The following is a 23,861-nucleotide window of genomic DNA, read 5'->3' on the forward strand; positions in this document are numbered from 1 at the left end:
ACCGCTGAGAAATGAGGTGGGACCCTCAGCTGATGTCACATGGACTAGCCTGTTCTCCACCCAACAGTGAGCTGGCCCACAGCGCCCCCCGGAGCCCGTGTGCACCGGCCCCTCCGCAGTGCGGGAGCTGAGCCCATGCCCTTCATAACGGGGTCTCCCGGACCTCACACGCCACGTGATCCCACTGAGGGATGCAGTGATGGCGTGATTACACGTGGCCACAGGGCTGTGTGTAACTAGTTAAGAAACAGACCATAGGTACACTATCCACATGAGCCATGACGGCAGTCCACGTCGGCCTGTCTGCTGAGGGGAAGTCAGACCAGCCTGCTTACATGTTGTACCTCCCAGATCGGCCTTTACTGTTTCCTCCGCCCACTGCTCCTCCCCACTCAGGTCTCCACTCTGGCTCCAGCCCCCAAAAGAATTAATTTCCTCATTTATCTTCTCTTAAGATTTTGTTATATTCTTCTATTTTTATGGCTTCATAGAACTTTAGTAAAGAGATGACTACATGGCATTATTTGCTACATAACTGGGTGGATCATTTGATAAAAATATTTGGAAAATATCAGTAGGGTTGCACGTTTTCAAAGACACGTTGGACAAGACGATACAGATGGTCAGAGGACACACAACACAGGTGTGCTCCTGTGAAGCATTCTCACACACTCGCTGCTAATTGTCTGAGAGCCGCACACCCAGTGTGTCCACGGCCTCACTGACAGCTCGCTGCAGGTACGCTGTGATTGCTGCCATCAATCAGTATAGAAAAGCTATCACTCGCAAATTTTTAAGTTAATCTTACTGCATCAGTTCTTCCTACCACGGGGCCTTTGGGTCTATTTCTTCGTGTTGTTGAACATTTCATCAAAGCTAACACTTTGTTTCAGGAGTGATAAGCTAGAGAAAATGTCTTCCACGTGAGTGAGGGGTAATTGGGCCAGTTTGGTAGGAGGAACTGAACACCTACAGCAGCTATTGAAGAAAAAGGGAAAGGAGAAGCGTCGTAAATCTAAGTTTTGTTAAGACTGCATGAGCAGGCACGAGCACTAACAAAACTGTATTTGTGGCTGCGGAGTTTGAATCCTGCTGAAGATCAGTTTCGTGGGTAAGCCATTAACGTCGAATGCCCAGGTTGGAGGGAGAAGCGCTGCTTGTATTATGAGCCATTCACAATCAAACCCTCTCCCTGTGGGATGGAGTCGGAGCTGCACACACTGGCCTTCTCTATTTCCAGTGCTGAGCCTTGACGAGCACTCTGCAGGCAGCGGCAGGTGAGCTGGGAACCATCTGCTTCGCCAGGTGTGAAGGGCACACCAGGCAGGCACCTTACTCCACATTTAAACACTAACACAGCCGGGCCGGCCGGGCTCAGGGGTTGAGCAACAACGTATGAACCAGGAGATTACCGTTAGGTTCCCAGTCAGGGCACCTGCCTGGGCTGCAGGCTTGATAACAGCAGGAGGCGGCTGATCAATAACTCTCTCTCATTACTGATGTTTCTATCCCTCTTCCTCTCCCTTCCTCTCTTAAATCAATAAAAATACATTAAAAAATGCCACAAATTCACACAAAAACGAGTAACTATCAGATTATTCTGCATCTGTGAGTTTTGATCAATACACCATTCACATACAAAAGAATAGACAGACATGGATATTTCCCCCAACTCCGGCAATACCAAACATAACCATGTTTTCCCAGAACCCCTTACTCAGGCCCTCACTTCTTACTTAGGGAGCAGACAGCTGTTTGAACATCACGCATCCTGCAGTTCCTCTTGAGATAGTGATACCAAATGAAACCACAGAAATAAACCCACATGGGCCCTGCTGTAAAAGGAATCAGTCCTACGTCGATGCGTCAGCAACGGCCCTAACAGAGTGAAGACCTGTCTGCTTCCTTCCACAGCACGTTCTTGCTGGTCTTTGTCACAATCAGTGCGGGAAGGAGAGCTGAGCCTGTGCCATAGCCAGCGCCGGCGCCGTGGGAACAATAAGGATTCACCGGCCGTGTTATCCCGTTTGCACAGAGGAGGCTCCCTGTTGTCCAACAAGTCCCTTCATTGGGGGATACTCACTCACTCACTCACTCACTCACTCATTCCTTCATTCAACAAATGCATGCTCAGCTACTGCCTTTGTTGCTGAGGTTATAACAGTAGATAAGACAGTTACTGGACTCCTGGAGTTGTCATTCAAGTGGCAACACAGAAAGTAAAGATGAGTAAATGTGTAATGTAATGAGAAGTGGTATTAAAACATCCAGCAGGGCGGGAGAAGGGGGGAGGGAGACTGGGGGGCGGTGCTCACGGGCGGCTGCCTGGGCTCACCCTGAGGAGCCCACAGTGAACTCTGTGCTGGGCTCTGTCCAGGACCCACACGAATCACCATGTGCTGTTACAGCGACTTAAATTGTTTTAATTTCATGGAGCTAATTTTTTTTTTTTCTGTGCTCCTAGATTTGAGTGGTTTGAAGTTAGGACCTGCCTATATTTTTCATCATGCAGTACCATGTAGAGGGGGCATGGCACTGGTTCACATCACATATATTTATCATCGACTATTCATCGCCTTTGATAAGACTTTATGAGAATGAGATCTGACTTCCAAGCAAGTGGCCAGGCGCACATCTATGTATAAAAAAGGCCAAGTGTTAGTCTGACTGGTCCCGATGACACGCACTGACCACCAGGGGGCAGATGCTCAACGCAGGAGCTTCCACCGCGTTATAACAGTAGGTAAGCCTTTTAAAAATAAATAGCACCACAGACCTGGCGCTGGCAAACCTTCCCCAAGTGGGACTCAGGCCCCGCCACCACTCCGGAGCAACACCCAAATCACAGCCAACACTGCCAAGACCCCAGGGCGCAAAGTGTGGCCCACAGCCCAGCCCAACCCGGACACGGTGGCTGTAGGCGCTGGGTAACCATGTCAAACCACTCAAGCACCCAGCTTCCTCTCCCTAGCCACCAGCCTCCTTGGAGTTTCTTCATTCCAGGAACACGACTTGCTTTACAGCCAGGTGCAACCATTTCACACTTTAACCAAATGTCTGTGAAGCGTTTTCCCTGCTTCCTCTCATTGATCCTCACAGAAGTCCTGGAGTAGGTAGACAGGAGACTTGGGGGAATCCTACTTTCTTTTCATTAGCCGGAAAACGGAGAGTTAGAAAGTTCAGAAACTGACCTGTCTGAAAAGAAGTAAGAAACGGTGGACCTTGAAAATGACTTCAGGTTTTCTCACTGGGCAGAATATAGTCCAACACGGCTGCACTTAGATGTTTTACCCTTTGTTCTCCCTGCGTGATCTACAACACTACACTTCATGCTGATATTTACTGCTGTGTTGCTGACAATTACCAGGAAGAGAAGTTGGGGTGCCTCACTGGGCTGGAAAAAGTTTAGCTACATCAGAAAGCAGGTCTAATTAGGCAAGTTCATTCTCTATCTATAAAGGGCTAAGTTGACTCAAGCATGCATGACACATATAAAACTCTTGCTGGCACCAAATCCACGCGTGTGTTTCGATCTGTCATTGTCTATCAGGAATTTGGATGACACTTCTGTTATAGAGAAAGAGTGAATAGCGATATTAAAGTCTTTCTTCTAATTTTTCAATATGCACAAATCCATGCACCAGGCCACTAATGTTTTATAAGCTACTACCTGTTTCTATTACCTTGTTTTCCAGATAACACAATGGCAGGAAACCGAGAGGCAGGTGTTAGTGGGTAGAGGGCTTGTGAAAATTAGGCTAATGCTTAGCCAAGACATTTGCTTAGCTGCCCTAAGGTGACCAGATCGTCCCGCTTTTGGCGGGACAGTCCCGATTTTTAACAATTTCCCCTGCGTCCTGAGGTGTTTTAAAAAAGTCCCTATTTTTAGCCGAGACCGGTTTAGCTCAATGGATAGAGCATCGGCTTGGGGACTGAAGGGCCTGGGTTCGATTCCGGTCAAGGGCATGTATCTTGGTTGCAGGCATATCCCCGGTAGGGGGTGTGCAAGAGGCAGCTGATCGATGACTCTCATCGATGTTTCTAACTCTTTATCTCTCTCCCTTCCTCTCTGTACAAAATCAATAAAATATATTAAAAAAAAAAGTCCCTATTTTTGGAAAGAATCTTTCCAATCTTTCCAAAAATCGGGACTTTTTAAAACCTTAACCAGCCTCATTGTACTAGTCACGGTTCTTGTAAAAACATACATTGCTCTACTTTATAGTATATGAGACCATTCACCAGAAGTTAAAACTGCAAATGTTTGCACCTGTGTTCAAATGGGTTATTGCTGGGTAGTGAGATTCTCCTCACAAAAGAATGAAGAAAAAGGAAGGATGGATAAAGGGAGGGAGAAAAGACAAGAGGGAAGGAGGGAGGAAAGGAGGAAGAAAGGAGGAGGGAGGAAGCAAGAAAGAAAAGGAGGAAGGACGAAGAGGTGGGAGGAAGGAAGGAAGAGAGGGAGGGAGGAGGAAGGATGGATAAAGGGAGGGAGGGAGGCAGGCTGGCCGAAGAAGACCAGACCTAAGAAACTGAATTAACTGCTCCAAATCATGGCATTTGTATTTTGTCACGAATTCCACAATGGTGCCATCTGTTCGGAGCGGCTTAAGAATAATGGGTAGCATTTCACTTTCAGACCCAGACCTCGAGTGACAGGAGATTAATTGAATGTCTGTGCTTTTATTAAGAAACTACGTTGGGTTACGTTTCTTCTTAAAGCTACACACGCCTCTGCTGGAGCAGGCAGGCGGAGGCGTGCAGCCCCGTGTGCCTGCGAGGCCGTGCTGAGGACGCCCTGGGGTCCCCCGCCAGGCCCCCGTATTCCCCGAGACCAGGCTGTGGTCTCCGAGCTGTGTGCCAGGCGCGCCGAGGACACAGCCCCGAGAGAGAACGCAGCCGGTGCTCCTGGGCCCGGGTCGGCCCTGGGCCCGGGTCGGCCAGCCCTCCTGCCCGCCTGCGTGCGGAGCTCTGGGTCCGAGCTGCCTCCTTCAGATGAGGCCTTTCGGCCACGGCTCCTGTTTCTGTTCTATGTCGCTTGCTGTCCAGAGGACCTCCACGGGGAGTGAGCCTGCCAAGGTGGCTCCGTGGTGGAGCCGGCTTGCTGGCTCCATCCCCAGTAGGGGGCATGGAGGAGGAGCCGAGCCAGGATTCTGCCTCATCAGGGATGCTTCTCTCTCTCTCTCCCTCTCCCTTCCTCCCTGAAATCTATAAAAATAGTATATTAAATAAAGCAGCTGAGTAAAATACACATGTACAAAATGACATTGAATACAATGTATCATACATGGACTCCATTTTCATTGAAGACATACACCCATAAATGTATGTTTATGCAAACATACACACACACACACACACACAGGTGAACAGACGGGCAGTGGCAGTGCTGCCACGGCAGGACTAGGGGCTGGGACCTCTGTCCCTTTTGTTGGTTCTGTCCCCAGCACCTGCAGGTGCTCTGAGCACATCCCGTGCCCTCTGAGCGCGGACAGGGTGGGGGCTGGTCATGCACCAATGAGGGCCGTGCCTCCCCCCCGGGGGGCGAGCAGAGATGAACAGGGACCGTGTGCGGGCTGATATGCCCCAGGCTCGGGGAGAGAAAGCGGTAACTGTGTCGTCGATAAGTGAGCTGATGCTCTGTCACTGAGATGGACACATGGAAACACAAGAACGAAGAGCAGCACCCCATCGGGTAGTCTGGCTCGGACACCCGCAGACTGAACTCATGCCGTGTTTGTGGGGCCGGGAGACCTGCTCACAGCCCCCGTGGGGAGTGAGGGCCGCGCAGCAGGGATGGGGAGAGCCAGCCCCGGCCTCGGAGGAGCCCAGGTGGAACTGGGAGGCCTCTGGCAGCCGACGCCCACCCCGCTGGGCGTGCGGATAGGTTTTTCCCGCCGAGGAGCCAGAGTGATGTTTAAAATTATTTATTTACTTATTTAAAATGTTTTTAAGATTGATTTCAGAGAGGAAGGGAGAGGGAGAGAGGGAGAGACAGAAACATCAATGATGAGAGAGAATCCTTGACTGGCTGCTTTCTGCACGCCCCCCCCCACTATGGGTTGAGCCTACAACCTGCTCACCTGCCCTTGACAGGAATTAAAGCCAGGCCCTCCCGTCCGCAGGTGGACACTATCCACTGAGCCACACCGCCAGGGCCACGAAGTAGTTTTTCGGACTGCGCTGTGGAAAGTGAGTCTGAGAAAGCCGGATGCGGATCTCATGATGGGCATGCAGGGAGTGGGACACCCCTTTTCAGACTGTGTCTGAGGGAACAGAGGTCCGGGACATGGCAGTGCGAGGACACCGCCCGCTCTGTGTGGGAGCCGGGCAAAGGGGCTGGAAAACGGTCCAGCCGGGCTCAGCGCAGCCGCGTGAGCCCTCATCAGTGACTCCGGCCGGCTCTGCTTCCTCCAGGAAGGTCTTGCAGGTGCGGTATCGGGGACCTGAGAAGGTCTGGGGACACGTGCTCATTAATGTCCACGTCTCGGCTTGGGGAGTGGCTCCCTCTAATTTCTTGCTAATTCCTCGATAATTGCTAAAACCTGGCTTATTCAGCTTAGCATGACACTTATTTGGGAGGTGCAGATTTTTAAAAACAAATGTTTTCATTCATTTCAGAGAGATGAAGAGAGAGGGAGGGAGCGGTAGAAACATCGTTAAGAGGAAAAGCAGAAACATGTTTAAAATATTGATTTCTTAACTGGGGGTTGGAAAAGTGGTGGCGGGGGGGGGGGGGTGTCTTATACACGCAAAAGGAAGGTAAGGACAAAAATCAGCCCGGCGGCATGGCTCAGTGGTTGAATGTCGGCCTAGGAACCAGGAGGTCACGGTCTGATTCCTGGCCGGGGCTCAGGCCCAAACACAAGGCTGCAGGCTCCATCCAATGCGGAGGGCGGAGGGCATGCGGGAAGCGGTGGGTCAGTGATTCTCTCTCGTCATTGACGTTTTTCTCTCTCTCCCTCTCCTTCTTCTCTGAAATCAATAAAAATAAATTTAGAAGTAACAATTGCAGACGGTATTTAAAGAGCCCAGGAGCAGGGAACTGCTGAGTTCCCCCGAGGGTGCTGGCCTCTCGCAGGCACTCAGCCGGTGTGGGAGCGGAGTGCGGGCAGCTCCTCAGGCTGCCAGGGCGAGTTCCACCCGGTGCCAGGAAGCCCGAGCTCCACTCAAGACGAAGATGGATCGGAACGGGCGGCGACACGTGCTCACAGAGATGGAGAAGGAACCGCACGCCCAAGGCCAGGAGGCCGGGACGCTGGCTGCGCGGAGGCGGTGAGTGAGGTGAGGCTGGAGGGGGGAGAAGGGCCGAGCCTGGGCCACGGGCTGGCTACCTCCTGACGGCTGGGAGGGCGGGAGGGGAGGCGGCAGGAGGAGGGGGGGTGCGGATGGGGAAGGAGAAAGACGGTTTCCTAGGCGACCGGAGAGGAGGGACACGGACAGGCACAGGAAGAGGGTGGTAAGACGGGAGGAAGGTTTCTCTGGGGACTTTTATCACGCACGGGAGAGTGGGCGGGGGCTGGGCACAGGGAGAAACGAAACACAAAACAGAGGGGAGCCAGGCAGCCAGTAACACAGAGAGGGCTGGGCGTGGGCCCCAGGCAGGGAGGCTGGTCTGGGCAGGAGCAGGGACCTGCCCACTGGAAAGAAACCAGCCAGGAGAGCCAATCCGGGAGGAAGCCGGGCACCCCAGGACTCCCCCGGGTCCCCCCCACCCTGCCCACCCCGTCCTCCCCCTGGAGAACAGCTCTAACTGCCCCCGTGCTGTCTCCCGCCCGGCCCACAGGTGCGTGATGTGTCCGCTCAGGCCCAGGGCGACCCTCCCTCCCGCCCCCGCCATCCTCAGGCTGGAGGTAACAAAAGACATCACGGCGGACAGCTGCCTCCCAGGCCTTCTGCTAAGAAACTACGGAGGCCGGGCTGACGCGGGAAGCACAGGCGACAGGGTTCCAGATTGCTCTCCAGCGGAGAGAGCACCGAGGAAATGAGTGGGATGTGGGATGCGGCCAGGGGAGTGCTGGGAGGCCAGGCGACCGCACAGCCATGTCCACAGGGCGGGGCTGTCCCCCCTGAGCCCCGCCCCCAGCCGCAGGGGCGGGCTGCCCGGGGGCTCCGCTGGCCGCACACACAGCTCAGTGTCCTCCCGGGCAGGGCGCTCAAATGAGCCAGCAGCAGAGCGTGGCCCCTGTTCCCATCTCCAGTCCCGCCTCCTTTCCAAGCCGCGGCCTTCCGTTTTCAGGCAGCTCCGTAGCTCTATGACCGTGTAGTCCCTATGTCACAGGATTTTATAGACCAAGTGGCAGGACTGAATTATAATCCTATTATTCTAAAAAATAATTCTAGTCACTTTTTACTTGATTTCTATTTTTAGAGAGAGGGAGGGAGGGAGAGAGAGAAACATCACATGGGTCAGCTGCTTCCTGCACGCCCCTTACTGGGGGTCAAACCCGAAACCCAGGCATAGGCCCCCACCAGGAACGGAACCAGCAACCTCTCCCTCCATGCTTGGGACACGGACCAGCCGAGCCGCATGGCCCAGGGCACATTCCGTCATGTGACCTGCCATTTACCCCGAACACGTGTGGACTGAGACCCGGGCATCAGCTTTGGTGGAAACGGCCCCAACAAGACAAAGGCGAGAGTGAAAACACGTAAGAGCAAAACCCCCCTTCCCCTAGATGCAATGTTTAGACTCGTGTGCGAGGGTTCTGGAAGACGGAGCTGCCAGCGGCGGCCGAGGCCTCAGTGAGCGGGCCAGCGCCTCTGAGGCTCTGAGCCCCGAGAAGGGGCCAGGCTTCACCCGCGTTGTGAGCAGGTGGGGCGAGCGAAGGTCTCAGCGGCTGTGATGGTGACACCTCAGGCGCTGCAAAGGCCCCGGGCGGCCCTGACACCCCCCCTGGTCCCCCCACACCACAGACACCGGGAGTGACCCGAACCCAGCTCCGTGTCTGGGCGCACTGGCCTCTCCCGCCGGCACCCTCAGAGCCCACCTGCTCAGGGAAGGGGCCACCAGCTCACTACACAGAACCAGGCACCCGCCACCTTCCGGTTTTCAAATGTATGTATGTATGCATGTATGCATGTATGCATGTATGTGTGTATGCAGTTTATTTCAGAGAGGGAGAGAAAGGGAGAGAGAGAGAGAAACATCCATGATGAGAGAACATCATGGACCGGCTGCCTCCTGCACGCCCCCCACTGGGGATGGAGCCCACAGCCCGGGCCTGTGCCCTGACGGGGAACCGAACCCTGACCTCCTGGCTCCTAAGTCGCCGCTCAGCCTCCGAGCCACACCGGCTGGGCCCTCCGGTTTCCTGCGGCTCAGGAGGGCCTCCGTCCGGACGTGTGCCGGGCGGGGAAACCCCACAGTGTGGAAGCCGGGAGCAATCCCCACCTGTCCCGTGGGCTCAGGGACGCGGGGAAGAAAGGCAGGCCGCGCAGGCAGCTCCACGAAGGAAGGACGGACGAATGAGGTCGTGGAGAAGGCTAACGTCAGTGTAATGAGAATTCTCAAGGAGGCGCAATTAGAAAATAAAAACAATAATTAATTGAATGGGCAGTGACGATTTTCCGAGTACTAAACTCAAGCAGAGGGGTTGAAAAGCTGAGCAGCCATGCTGAGAACTGAATTAAAGGTCCGGATGATACCAGACGAGGGGAGAGGAAAAGAAAGAAAATGAGCAATAACGTAAGAGGTGTCGAGAAGAGGAGCTCCAGATAGGGGAAAATGACCGGGAATTAGAGAGAGAAAAACCGAGGAAATAACAGTCAGAGATCCCTGAGCCGGACGGAGAAAGGCTTCTGACAAAACGGGCTCCGTCGGACGCGGGCGGGATTAATTCTGCAGGAAGCCACACACCTGGACATCATCAGGGCAGGCGCCTGACCTTCATGCTAATGAAGACGTCCTCCCTCCGCAGAGAACCAACCCTCGCTTCCCCACAGAAGGAAGACGCCCCGCCCTGGCTGTGCTGTGAGCGAAGGACTGAGCCAGGCATCCTCACACCAGCGGCTGACACTCCCACGTGAAGGAAAAGCACATGCGGTTCCCCATCCCAGGGGCCTGGCGTCTCATCTGGAGGAAATAAGGAGGAAGCCACCCTCACAGGCTCCCGCTGGCAGCCAGCCCTCCTCTCCCGGCAGAGGGAGAAGAATGACAGCACAATGAACAGTGTGGATGCCACTTGCGTTAAGCTGGAGGGTGATAACTCTCTCTAAGCAAGACTTGGAATGTGAGCTACAAGCTAAGGCTCTTAAAATCAAACACGCATATAATTACATATCTGAATAAGTAAATATATATGTCTAATAAAAACCTGCAAGTAAAATTTCCAGCAATGCAGAAAACCCCAGGAATTGTGGAGGGAAGAGAACAGGAAGGAGTCTAGACGCCCCATGAGTAGAGGGAGAAGGGATTCAGGCACAAACGTGGGGTGTCCCAGAAGGGCCATCACCAGTAATGAACTTGACGTACTGATCGAGCGATACCGCTGAACAGATCACTGGCCAGAACAAGAATTCCCTATCGAGTGAGAAAGACCCAGGGGAAATCTGCAACGAAGCACGCACACAGGAAGCGCAAAGACAGCCATGATTCATTACATGGACCCGTCACCACTATGCACTGAAAGAGGTGGAGTTTCTTATAAAAATATCCAGATTGGGTTAAAAATTAAGTCAAGTCGCTAAAACAAGAAGAAGTAAGTGCAGGAATGGCACTATGACGTCAAGAGTGAAAACCCAGACCCAAATCACCAATGTGGAGAGGAGGGACATGCCATCATGGCAAAGGCATGGCTCCCAGGACCATGGGCGCAGACCGCTCAGCACACAGCCGCGCGGTCGGGCCGAGCATAGCAGGACGCTGTGGCTCTGCAGAACCAACGGGGACGTGTATGGAAACGCAGTGACGGGAGAGAGGAATGCGTCTCGGCTGGATTTGGACCAGTCCGCCGGGAAATTCAGCAGGAGGTGATCCTGAGGAGGATGTACCTCACAGTGTGGTCTTTGGGGTCCCCGTGGAAGCAGAAGGCCCCCTAGCACATCTCTCCCGCGCCCTGGTGAGAACGCTGGTTCTGTTCAGCCGGTTCTTGGACCTGATTCCAAGCCTCCTCACTCCTCAAGCCCTGCTGAGTCAGGGGAGAGTGCGGACAAGGGCTGGTGCTGGCAGGAGAGGCAACAGGGTGAGCGACAGGGAAACTGGGGCCATGAGTGGGGAGGGTGCGAGGCCTCAGCCCTTGTCCCCACTTTCCCCTGACATTCCTGGAGTTGGGCCTCACTGGTCTTAAGCTGGTCTGTCTTCTCTGTAAGAATATCACAGTCACCAAATCCAAGGTTCTCTTTCCCTCCCTCTCTCTCTATCTCTAGGTTCAGGCATGTATACTGGATTTATACAAACACCTTCCTTCACTTGTGTTGAATTACAAAGACCCCAAACCAACGCAGATGTCCTCGGAATTATATCCACACGCACGCCTTGGCACACTAGACTTTTCTCATGAACCCTTCTTTTCCACCCCCCGAGGGAGTGATTTAAGAAAAGGCCAGGGTCTCAGGCTCACTCAGGAACCCGTGGAGGTGTCCCCCGCCTAAACGCGTTCACAGAACTCAAACCACACGATGGGAGATGGCCCCGTTTGCTCCAGCTTACACCTCACTGGGGACCTCAGGCTGAGCGGGAGCCCGAGGGCGCATCTGTACACAGACGCCGGCCGGGGCGCAAACCAGGGCTTTGTTTTCTCATGGCCTCCTCCACCGCGCCGCCTTTTCCCGCAGGACCCATTGGGAAGCTCACACGCTCGCTGGAGGACATAAAGTTAAAAAAGAAAAAAAAAAAAGGCCCAGAAGAAATGGACTATGTTCCTCTTCAGTGAGGTTACTTCTGGCAGGTATCTCTCTCTCTCTCTCTCTCTCTCTCTCTCTCTCTCTCTCTCTCTCTCTCACACACACACACACACACACCATTTTTTTTAAGTCCCGGAGTCCTTAAACGTTCAGAAATGCTACGTCTGAAAAATTGTCTTATAAAACTATAAGCTGAGAAAAAAATAGTCCCTTTGCATAAGGCTCCTTAAGCAGCTGATCTTGTCTCTGACCCTCTTTTTAATCTCCTGTGTTCCTGCAGCATTGAATTTTTCTCGTTTCCACCTCTAAGAACAGCTAATTTAATTTTTCAGAGGTGGCAGGAATGGCCTTTCGGCGAGTAGGGATTTTTCATGTGGAGCCTTCAGAGGACGCGGAGACCTGCTATTAATTTACGGGGGGACATCACCCAGCTTCCCTCCTTGGGAGGAAGCACCGAGACTTCCTCTTGACTTCACACACTTCCCGGGCTGAGCAGGAGAGCTCGGCTCCCGCAGGAATTCATCAATGTCCAGGCGCTTCCGGCCGCTGTGGGCTCCGTGGTGGCCAGCGTGCTTATCAGAGTCACGCATGGGAACGTAAGACTAACACCCCTTCATTTGCATCCGCTCAGCGTCCATGGAAATGAGGACGCCGAGGACGAGGTCAGGCGGAGCCCTTGGAGCGGACTGATGGATGAGTCTGAGGACGATTTGCGTGGGCACAGATAAGCGGGCTGCCGGGCTGGGCCAGCTCCGTGGGCTTGGAGTTGTTTTTATTCCAAGCTGTTTGCAGCTTCTGTCCTGGCAGCTCACAGAGGGCCGATCATCTGTCCCCCACCCCTCGCTGTCACCACGGTGGAGAAGGCTGGTTCCATTTATTTTCACGGCAGAGCCCCCTTTTTGAGTCTGCTCCCTGGCTGTGGTCCACTACAGTTTCAGGTATTTTTGTTTAGTTTTTATTTTTTTACTCTTTCTACTTTTTATTTTGCTAAATTTTTAGTTCTTTACTGGAGGCCCAGTGCATGAAATTTGTGCACCCTGGGGGTCCCTTAGCCCAGCCTGCACCCTCTTGCAGCTGGACAACCTGAGCACTGCTGCAGAGCCAGGAAGCTCCCACCATTGCCGCTGTGCTGGCCAGCCACGAGCCCTCATTGGGAACCTGCCCCCTGGTGGTCAATGAGTGTCATAGCGACCAGTCGTTCTGCTGTTCAGTCGATTTGCATATTAGCCTTTTGTTATATAGGATTTGTTTTTATTGACTTTATTATTTTAAAATGTTTTCATAAAGTCTATGAGGGTTGCTAGAGCAAAGGAATGTGAGGGGCAGGGGACAAAGCGGGCCTGATGTACGGTGATGGGAGAGGATGTGATTTTGGTGGGCACAGACCTTGGATCACAGAAATCCACACCTGAAATCTATCGGGTCCTATGGGCACTGTTACTCCAATCGTTTAGGTATTTTTAAAAAACACACGATTAAAACAGACAAAACAAAATCAATAAGACCTTCTAAAAACCTGTTGTCAAGGTTTTCTGAGCTTCACGTGTGTGTGTGTGTGTGTGTGTGTGTGTGTGTGTGTAATTGTCTCCGCTGTCATCTATGAACCCAGACAGGCCCTCTTTGTCTGAATGTGACAGATCAGTTAGGACTGTGGCAACTACCATTTACAGCTATTGATTTCAACGTGACATTAAAGGCCCCAAATTCAGCCATTATTCTCTCCAATTGTCACAAACAAAGGTTAGCAGCAGCCGAGCGGGGGCGGAGGGGTCAGGTGAAGAGGGCCAGCTGCAGGGGCACTCTGCCTCCTCGGAGCCACAGGCCAGGGAGAAGTCTGCGTCCCCGCCTCCCTCCTGACTCCCAGGGGACTGTCCGCTTTCAAAAGGCGCCTCTCTCCCAAAAGTAATATTGGAAGCACAGAAAAGAGGAATGGAGTTTCCTAAGACATCATGTCATGTAACATAATTAATAATTTAGGGCTGATGTCTCCGTGCGGGGAGAAAAAGCGTTTTGCTTGGCTGGCTCCATGCAGCACAGCGATGTTTCTCCGAACGGTGCAGGGGTCTGGGGCAGGGCTGACCGGCTTTCCAGCCTTCAGTTCACACCCGGCTGCAGCTGGAGGGAGGCGGGAGCTTCATGGCGTCCATGAGAAACGGAGAGGCCAGCACAGAACTTCGCTAACATGGGCCTGCAGAGGGGGCAGGGACAGGAGAAAGCCCTCTTCTGTGATAAGTTGGCAGGAAGTGGCGGCAGGAGAGCCCACATCCGCACAAGCAATGGCAAGGTCAAAGAGCGCAGGTGCTTCTGTTCGCATCACGATGTCCACCTGCTCACCCTCCTGGTAAATGGTAAATTGCATCTTACGGACCGTGTCCTCTATGAAATTTTTAACGAGAATCTTATTTTTAAAATGACTCCAATAATGTGAATTATTATTGATGAACATTGCATTGTTAAATATTTATAGAGTGCTATCAAACTATACTTATTAGATAAAAACTAGCCGTTTTTGGACTACTTCATAGGAAGGAACCCTAGACCGAGCAACTGAGTTTAGGGTAATTTATCATTGATCATTATTTCCAAGAAAAATTAATGAGCCTCTGCCCCAAAGTCCACTTGTACATGCTGTAACCACACTCCAAGGGGTTTTGGAAATGAGGCAACATTTCCAGCTAAACCTGGTTTGTGCTTTAAAGCCACAGACCAACCTCTGGGCCTGAGTGAAGGCCCTGGAATAGTTTTCTGCAGTCTAATAATATGATGGTGGGGAAATTATTTTATTTTCTGTGGGTAAAATTCAGTATTTTTATTTTTAAAAAATTCTTTGTTTAAAGTATTACATATAGTGTTACATATGTCTCCTCCCCCCACTGACCTCTCCCTGGCCACCCCCCCCCCCCTGCACATGCCCTCACCCCCCTAGTGTCTGTGTCCATCGGTTATGCTTATATGCGTGCATACAAGTCCTTTGGTTGGTCCCTTGCACTCAAACAGAAAAATCTACTTTAAAACCTGTCTTACTGAGGTAGTTATATTTAAAAACACACAAGAATTAACTATAGTTCCTAGATAGACAACTGTATAAAATAAGAAGTAAAATTTCCAGAGTGCCTAACCGCTAGGGGCCATGGTTAGCATTCTGTCCACTGCCCATCCCTATGTTTATACAGGCATATCTATATACATCCATATGTGATCATTTAAGGAAACCCCATGGCTTGCTTTGTGCTCACTCTGACTCTCTCTGCATATATATTTACATTTACCTATTGTTTTGTTTATGTGTTATACAGACATGATAAACATGTTAAACATTGCGCCTCTGCTCATTGTTTGTAGGAAAGTGTTTATATCCAGTCCATATCTTGTCTGTGTACTCTAGTCATGGTATCTTTTGAGATCACTCTTTTCTCTTAAAATCTGTGCCTTTTCTAACTGTTTAAGGAAGAGTTCCATATCGCGAGATCAATCTCATGGACGAAAAAAAATTTTCTTAAATGTCTGCAGTAAAGCCTATGACATGTAGGTCTTTAATGACTCGCAGCTGATCGTTGGGTATAGCTAACAATTGTCAAGGACCATTCAGCTAATAGTTCATTTTGTCCTGGTTGGCAAGGATGGCTCATGTAAATCAAGTTTCCATACGTGTCTGGGTCTTTTTAGGAGTTCTCTACTCTGTATGCCCAGCACAATGAAGACTAGATATGCAAATAGCAGGGATCCATCCTGTTTCATCTCTGATCTTTAATAAAAATGCTCACCACATTTCAACATTAAGTTTTGCTTCTTGCTGCAGTTAGTTTGTAACCATGTCTAATCACGTTAAGAAAATTCCTTCCTATTTAGTTTTCTAAGATTAAAAAAAAATTGATATTGAATTTTATCAACATTTTTTCCTCTACTATTAAGATGGCCATGATTCCCCTCCCCCTTTTACCTGTTTAAGTGATGATTTATGTTAATTGAATGTTGGGCAGGGGTTAAACCAACCTTGCCTTACTGTGACGAGTCCCACAGGGTCATGCCATGTGCATGCTGATACCCTGTGGATGCAGCATATTGACAGTTTGGTCTTTTGTATCCATGCTCATGAGATCCAGCCACGGTTTCCTTTCTCACACTGACCCTTCAACGTCAAGACTATGCCTGCCCCATACAATGAGCACGGGCCATTTTTCAATGCCAGTTTGGAAGGCCGGCTTCTTCCTGTGCACTGAAGACCAGCCACACTGTGGGCTGGCCAGTCTGGAGTTAAAGTGGAAATTACGAGTCTTTTTTGACTAATTAGGGTTCAAACAGCTCTCGCTGGCTTGTGCAGTGCATTCACGGATGTTAAGAAGACATTGTCACAATTAAGGTTTTTGAAAAAAAAGAAAATCCCTTCCAAGAGGATGTTTTCCATCGACAAACAGGCAAAATTAAATGCCCGATTAACACACATAATGTCCTCTTTAATAATTCTCAGCACCCCGCTAATTCTGCTAATACTGGTGCGCTGTCTACAATTCTTTCCTTTGTTTCATGTGCTGAATAATTCAATTAGAAGTCTGACAAAGCAATAACAAGGGATTAAATGTGGTCGAATTGTAATTCGAAATAAAAACATAAGCTCTCGGGGAGTATTTACTGACTAGCCTACAAAACCCTTTCAAGGCTGTGAGGTGGTTGGCGTCTCCAAAACAAACAGTAACTGCTTAGCCAGCTCATCCTGCTTCCTCCCTCATCTGTACCCAGTTCCAGCGAACGAGGGAACGAAAACGGGTAACACTACACGAAGCTCTTGCCCAGCAGACCCCTGGGAAGGCCGTGAGACCCTCTGTGTGGCCTCGGTGGGGGACAGCCATGCCCCCGCCCCCCGTGCGGTGAGGACACCTGGCCGCACCTGAGCCGAGGACAGCAGTGAACAGCGGAGGGCGCGGAGGGCTGGCCCACGCCGGCCCAGAATGCCGGCTTTCTCTGGGAACAGGATGCTCCAGGCGATGGGATGGCGGTGACGAAGCCCTGCCCTCAGTCAGCGCTGGCTCTAGCATCAGAGACAGGACCACAGGCGCTTTCACGGAAAAACGCATTGCAGTGGCGGGTGGGCGGGCGGGCAGAAGGGAGAGAGGACAGACGGCGGTGGCTGTGGGTCAGATGTCACACGCCCCAGCAGGTACATTCTGTGCCCAGCAGAACCAGGGGAGGGAGAGGCAGCGAGAAAGTCACCGCTCCTCACATGCAGGTCACACACAGACGGGGGAGACCGGGCGTCATGTTAGGCCGCTTTACGGGGGAGCCGAGTCGGCTGGGCGCTTTGCAAACCATTTGGTGTGAGGTTCCCTCCTGCCAGGCCCCTGACGGGAGCTTGGCCCCAGTAAACCTCACCCCTGCTCAAACCCAGGCCCTTCCCTCCTCCCCCGCCAACCTCCTGTTCTCAGCACTGCTTAGCAGCCCAGACCAGGTGGCCTCAGCCTCGGCCCCTGGCCCCGGGCCCGCAGACAGACGGACAGACAGTGACAGCGGGGCTCCTCACCTGCCCGCAGGCCAGGCCCATGCCCCGCTCGCCCATGCCGTGAGGACAGGACAGGTTCAGCTCCAGGGCGTCCGCTCCGGAGGCCTGCAGGACAGCGGGGAGGGGGGGAAAGGGGAGCGTTATTCGTGAGCAACAGGGCCCCCCATAGTCACACAGCACAGCCCGGGCACAGGCCGGGCGGCAGCCCAGCCCGCTGCTCGCTCTGGGACGGCGTCTCGGGCGTCCGAGGTCTGGTCTGGCTCCGAGAGCGGCTGTGGCAGCGATCACGGGGCCCTGGCCCGCTCCGGCCACGGTCTGGAATGGGCACGATCCTCGGCTGATGGGGCGTGTTACCCAGGACAGCGATGCCCAGGCCTGGCTACCCAGAGACCCAGCAGGGGCGTCAGCCCTGTTCCCGCACCCTCCCGGCTTCTGTGCTCACAGGAACACATCTTACCCACCCGGGAAACGGGCCCGTGAGCAGCCGTGCAAAGGACGACGGAGGAGGCTGGCGGGAAGGAGCACCAGGGAAATGTGTTTTTAACCGAGTGTCAATTTCCTAGCATTTTTTTTTTTAAAAGTCCATGCTCAGAACAGGGAGTGCAGGTGCTTCTGTCTTAGCTTAATCGTTAGCTTCCTCACTGATTGGCTCGCCATGGAGGGCTCCTGCCCCCGGAGGCAGGGGTCCCTAAGAATGTGCAGGGGGGGGGGGGTCCTGGAACTCCTAGGGAGTCTTCTGCGAAAACCTCTAAAATAAGCAAATGCTTTTCTAATAGCTTACTAGAGCAACTTGAGGAATGGGAGATGAGGTAAGTGATTCAAGTTTTCCATTCTTTCACCTCACTTCTAGAATTTTCCAGATGCTACAACTGGAAAAAAAAAAAGTATATATACGTATATCTTTCAGAGAGGAAGGAAGAGGAGGAGAGAGAGAAACATCAATGACGAGAGAGAATCCTCCTGCATGCCCTCCAGCGAGCCTGAATCCCTGGGCCTGTGCCCTGACCGGGAATGGAACCACGACCTCCTGGTTCACAGATTAATACTCAGCCACTGAGCCACGCCGGCCAGGCTGCAATTTTGTTTTAAATAAGCTCAGCCAGAAACCACACCTGTAACAAGTCTATTAAGCCAGGTGCCGGCTTAGGAAGCTCCCTGCTTCCCACGTGCAGGCCCTTCTTCCTGATTGCGCAGGTTTCAGCCTGTCCTTGTAGCTGCTTTCTGAATTCGCGCCGGGACCTCACTGCGCAGGAACCCTGGTCAGCCGCCCGCACCGCCCTGACTCCTGGGGAGCCCTGCCCCAGCCCCCTGCGGAGAGCTCATTGGCTCACTCAGCCCGTCTTCTAACGGCTTCATTATGGCTTTGTCCCCCTAATTCAGGGCTAACCGCGTCCTGTTATTTGGAAATTACGTCACTTACACCAGGCCATTTCCCCCGCTGGCTGGGGAGTCATCCTGGCCACACACAACTGGCCGCACTGAGGTCAGCCGAGCAATGGGGGTGCTCCGGGTAGGTCAGCTGCAGAGCAGGCCCCGTCTCCGAACATGCACGTCCCGCGGAATTACAGCTTCATTAACGGACTGTGCAGTACAGCTCTATGCACGGCTGCTCTCTCCTTGCTATTGCTTAGTTATTTCAGCTACTTCTTACTGAACCGAAATGCAGCAACGTAGAAAAGCACGCCCCTTCGACAGCGTTATGGAACGCCTCAGCGTTAGGGCGCTGGCTTACACACGCACCTGACACACATTTCCTCAGCACACGCGTGCGCCCACAGCCAGCCAGCACGGCAGCGATGGCAGTGAGCAGCGGTCCTGCTCGGCGCGAGGCTCTGCAGTGGGATATGTCCTTCTTCCCATCTCACAGAGGATGACACCGAGGCCCAAGGAGTCTGAGTGCCCTGCTCACTGTCCCACAGCCTGGAACTGAGGGAGGGCGGCGAGGCCAGGCCTCTGCGAGCACCGAGCCCACAGCCTCCCTCCCTCCCGTGAGGTAACGGAGGTCACGGAGGCCGAGGCCGATGCTGGGACAGTACGTGAGGAAAACCTGACGTCCTCAGCCTTCTGCACTCTAAGTTAAGATCTTGCAGCCTGGCCCGCATGGCTCGGTGGGTAAGCCGGTTAGCGTGTTACCGACACAAAGGCTTCTGACTCTTCGAAGTAAAGCTCGCTCCTGTAAGCCCCCGACAGAAGGGCCTGCTTTCCACGGCCGCTCTTCCATGGGCGGGCGGGGAGCGGGCAGTGTGTAAAGCGATTCATCAGCGTCAGCTTAACACCGGCCAGGCTCACGCCAGGCACGGCTCCGTGGAAGATTTCACGCTCAATTAGGTAAACACACGGAGAAGATGGACCCCGCGCCCCGGCGCAGGGGCCGATTACGGATCACGTCTAATTTCAGCCCCCGAGTCCCAGAAGCAATTTCCCCGCACAGCGCAGGGACGTCCGAAGAAGCGGCACGCCCTCATCCCCGAACGCAATGCAGGGCCATTAGGCACTGCCCCGCCTGTCCCCGCGGCTTCCAGAAAGCCCGCTACACCTGCCTCCAGAATCTTTCCCGATAGCGTGTAACGTTAAGTGCATATTTTATTTTATTTTTTTTTCTGTTTAAAACACAGATTGAACCTGGCTGCGGTGGCTCAGTGGTTGAGCGTTGACCTATGAACCTGGAGGTCACGGTTCGATTTCCGGTCAGAGCACACGCTGGGGTTGGTTTCGGGTTCGATCCCCAGGAGGGGCTGTGCAGGAGGCAGCTGATCCATGATTCTCTCTCATCGCTGATGTTTCGATATCTCCCTCTCCCTTTCTCTCTGAAATCAATAAAGATATACTAGAAGAGCCGAGACCAGTTTGGCTCAATGGATAGAGCGTCGGCTTGGGGACTGAAGGGTCCCGGGTTTGATTCCGGTCAAGGGCATGTACCTTGGTTGTGGGCATATCCCCAGTAGGGGGTGTGCAAGAGGCAGCTGATCGATGACTCTCTCTCATCGATGTTTCTAGCTCTCTATCTCTCTCCCTTCCTCTCTGTAAAAAGCTCAATAAAATATATTAAAGAAAAAAAAGATATACTAAAAGAAGTGAAGTTAAAATAAGACACACATTGGAGCCCCTGGGGAGTTGTCCACGTTTGGCAGGCGCCCCTGAAGTTACAGAAACCCGCTCACGGGCGCCCGCTCAGGAGCCTGGGTCCCCAGTTCCAGGCCTGCCTGTGGTCATACTGGGAGCGGCATTGAACAGGGCCTTTCAGATTTTAAATGCTCCAGGGTTTTGTATTCACAATGTCTTCCCTTCACTGTCACACCAGCTTGCCTGAGGGCCAGGCAAGATCCAGTGGACTCTCCAGGGTGGCATTTTGTCTGATCATGACATCCACCCTCCTGCAGGGCTGCTTTCTATGCAGATCAGAGGAAGTGGATCCCGAGGAGGACGGCTCTGGCAGCCTGTGAACTGCAGGGACCATCTTATGGGCCGGAGTCCCCTTCCCTCTCCCTTTCCGTCCTGTTAATGGAAACGCCGGGAAACACACGGTAAGAGAAACACGTTTTTTTGTTTTGTTTTGTTTTTTGTTACCATTTTCCATCCAGTTTTGCTGCCACGGGGTTCGTTCCCGCGGTGGCTCTTTATTTACAGCCGAGAGAAAGAGGAGAGAGGGAACAGGAGAGAGAGGACCGTTACCTCGGCCATGCTGGCGAGCTCCATCCAGTCGCTCTTGTTGTAGCTGCACATGATGCTCGCGATGAGGACCTGCAGACGGAGGGGAGAACAGGCTCAGGCAGACCTCACACACAGGGTCAGGGGATGATGACATGGGCGTGTGCGCAATGGCCAAGAACTGGATAAGACTAGCCGCGCATCCCTTGAAAGACAAACCATTAAGTAACAGCAGATTCTAAGTGGAGCAGAGGATGAGATTTGGGACTTGTGCCTTGTACCAGAGACTTCTTCATTTATCTGTTTTTAATCCTCGCCTGAGGGTATGTTTTAGAGAAAGAGAAAGGGGGAGAGGGACAGGGGAGAGGTGGAGGGCGGAGAGAGAGATATGAGAGAAACATCGATTGGTGGCCTCCTGCACACGTGCCTCCCCCCCAGCCCCCCCAGCCCCACTGGGGATCCATCCCCCAACCTGAGCATGTACCCTGACAGGCTATCAAACCAGCAATCTTTCCGTGCACAGGATGGTGCTCCACCAACTGAGCCACATGGGCCAGGACCCTCAGTTGTCTTTGAAGACTTGAACACACGACCTCACTCTTCTGACCCAGGGCGTTCTCGTTTTTAAGTGTCTGCCCCCTGGCGGCCAGTGCATGTCATAGCTACCGGTCAGATGGTCAAACGAAAAACAATACTGACTTTGCCACCTGCCGAAGGCAGTCGGAGGGGTTACATATATTCGTGTGGGGGGAAAAGTTGTCTAAGTTATGCAGCGTCATCCAGTGTTTAGTAATAGCATCACTGACACGGTGGAGGTTCCAGGCATGGGAAAGACTATTGGTGTCCTGTGGCCGAGTTTATTCTCATCACCCGGAAACACGTGCCCCCAACCAATGACCGCTGCCCCTGAGGGCTTAGACGGGAGAAGTGTCACGGATTTGGTGACACAGAACCTCCTTTACAAGAAGGGTGTTGGGGATTCAGAGTCAGGAGTCAGCTGAGACTTAATGGGGTGCACAGGACAGGAGAAAGTGAGAGGAGCGATCCCCAAACTCTCCAAGGCCCCGGGGGTCCCTTAACCAAGAAAGGAGGCAGCAGACGGTGGGTGGTGGGGGCCATCCTTCCAAATGCTTAAAGGATTACAATTCTCGGCCCCATTTAGTCTTTTATAATCACACTAGAGGCCCGGTGCATGGGTTTGTGCACAGGTGTGGTCCCTCATCCAGGCCTGTGGGGATCGGGCTGAAACTGGCTCTCCAACACCCCTCAAAGGGTCCCAGATTGCAAGAGGGTAGTTCTCATGATGCACCCCGGAATCGGGCTTTCTCCTTCTGGTTCCAGGGTACATCACCCAAGAACCACAGCTGCCAAGTCACCACAGCTCAGCAGCTCCCGCATTGAGTGTCTGCCCCCTGGTGGTCAGTGCATGTCATAGCTACCGGTCAGATGGTCAAACAGTTGCTCAGGCCTTTATATATATATAGTATATTTATTTACTCCTTCTGGAGTAAATAAAATGCTTTTTAAAATAATTTGAATTATAAGAAAGCTTGCAGATCAGAAATTAAGGTGAAGAACTTAGAATTTCCAATGGATTACAGGTAGGGGCCTCATCGACTTCGCATGTTCTCTAGGCCTGGGCCTTCGTGCAGGCAGTGGCGCCGGGAGCTCGCTGGGAGCTGCCCGGAAACCCACCCCAGCCCGCCGGAGACAGCCTGCACTGGGAACTGGGAACGGCTGCCGAGCGGCAAAGGTGAGTAGCTGTCAGTTACTGGGGAGGGCTAGATTTCAGCAAAATCACTGCTAACACTACCGGGGTTATATCAAGAAGGAAAAAAAAAAAAAACCACACAGGGCAAGTGATTTTCAAAGACAACTAAACTCAGAAAATCTGTTTATTAAATATTCATTAATTATGCAACATGCACATTTAACAGGGTCTTTGTACCTGAATACAAACGAAGTGGAAGTGAGATTGGCAGTTCTCCTGACACGTAGACATGGAGACCCAGACATGAAATGTCAAGCCCAGCCCGGCCGGTGTGGCTCAGCGGTTGAGAATCGACCTGTGAACCAGGAGGTCATGGTTCACTTCCTGGTCTGGGCACAGGCCCAGGCTGTGGGCTTAATCCCCAGTGTGGGGCGTGCAGGAGGCAGCTGATCCATGATTCTCTCTCATCACTGATGCTTCTCTGGCTCCCTCTCCCTTCCTCTCTCTTTATAAAATCAATGCGTGTGTGTGTGTGTGTGTGTGTGTGTGTATTCGTTCAAGCTCACACGCCCTTCAGATCTCATGTGGCCATTGCTGATTGGATGCTTGCAAAGGGGAATGTATTCTGAAAGCTGTCCTTTCATGTGATGTATGATGTTCTTTATTTATTTGGAAAGCCATAAATGCCTTGCTTATCCAATTATTCCCAACATAGAAACGTCACATGAAAATGAAACAGTATGCACAGTTTCTATAGAAAATCGAACGTATTTTCACAAGCTGAGGGTGGGGGGAACCCCGCTGTGGACTCTACGGTAGACTCTGCGATGTGTCCTCTGCCTTGGCCACTTCACAATGTACTGTTCTCCCGTTTGTGTCCCCCCTGGGTCTGCTCACTGGTCTCCCCGGGCCCCTGGGCTCCTGGCAAAGGAGGTGGAAACTCCTCAGCCTCAATCTCCTCTCCCTCCCCATCCCCCGCCGCTTCCGGAAGCCTCTCCCAGGGAGCTCTGAGACGCCTCTTCCTGACGCCTCCTGCGTTCCTGTTCCTCCTCGGGCTCGTCCAGCTGAGGCCACGGGTGACCTCGGTGTCCCAGGGGCCGTGCATGATACTCTGTGAGTGTCATTCTCTTAAAAATGCGTTTTTACTGATTTCAGGGAAGTAGA

The 23,861-nt window shown here is 52.5% G+C and overlaps 1 protein-coding gene across 2 annotated transcripts in view; it reads right to left on the reverse strand.

Annotated features, from left to right (window-relative positions):
• DPYD (dihydropyrimidine dehydrogenase) overlaps nt 1-23,861 on the reverse strand; it is a 319,614-nt gene that overhangs the window by 52,101 nt on the left and 243,652 nt on the right. For both annotated transcript variants that reach the window (XM_045586822.1, XM_036452548.2), the window contains exons 15-16: nt 21,011-21,079; nt 17,360-17,443 (exon numbers count right to left, since the gene is read on the reverse strand). In XM_045586822.1, coding sequence (XP_045442778.1) covers nt 17,360-17,443; nt 21,011-21,079 — 153 coding nt within the window. The remainder of the gene's footprint in view (nt 1-17,359; nt 17,444-21,010; nt 21,080-23,861) is intronic.

Source organism: Pipistrellus kuhlii, unplaced genomic scaffold (assembly GCF_014108245.1).
Source record: "Pipistrellus kuhlii isolate mPipKuh1 unplaced genomic scaffold, mPipKuh1.p scaffold_m20_p_24, whole genome shotgun sequence".
In the NCBI taxonomy this organism is placed as follows: domain Eukaryota; kingdom Metazoa; phylum Chordata; class Mammalia; order Chiroptera; family Vespertilionidae; genus Pipistrellus; species Pipistrellus kuhlii.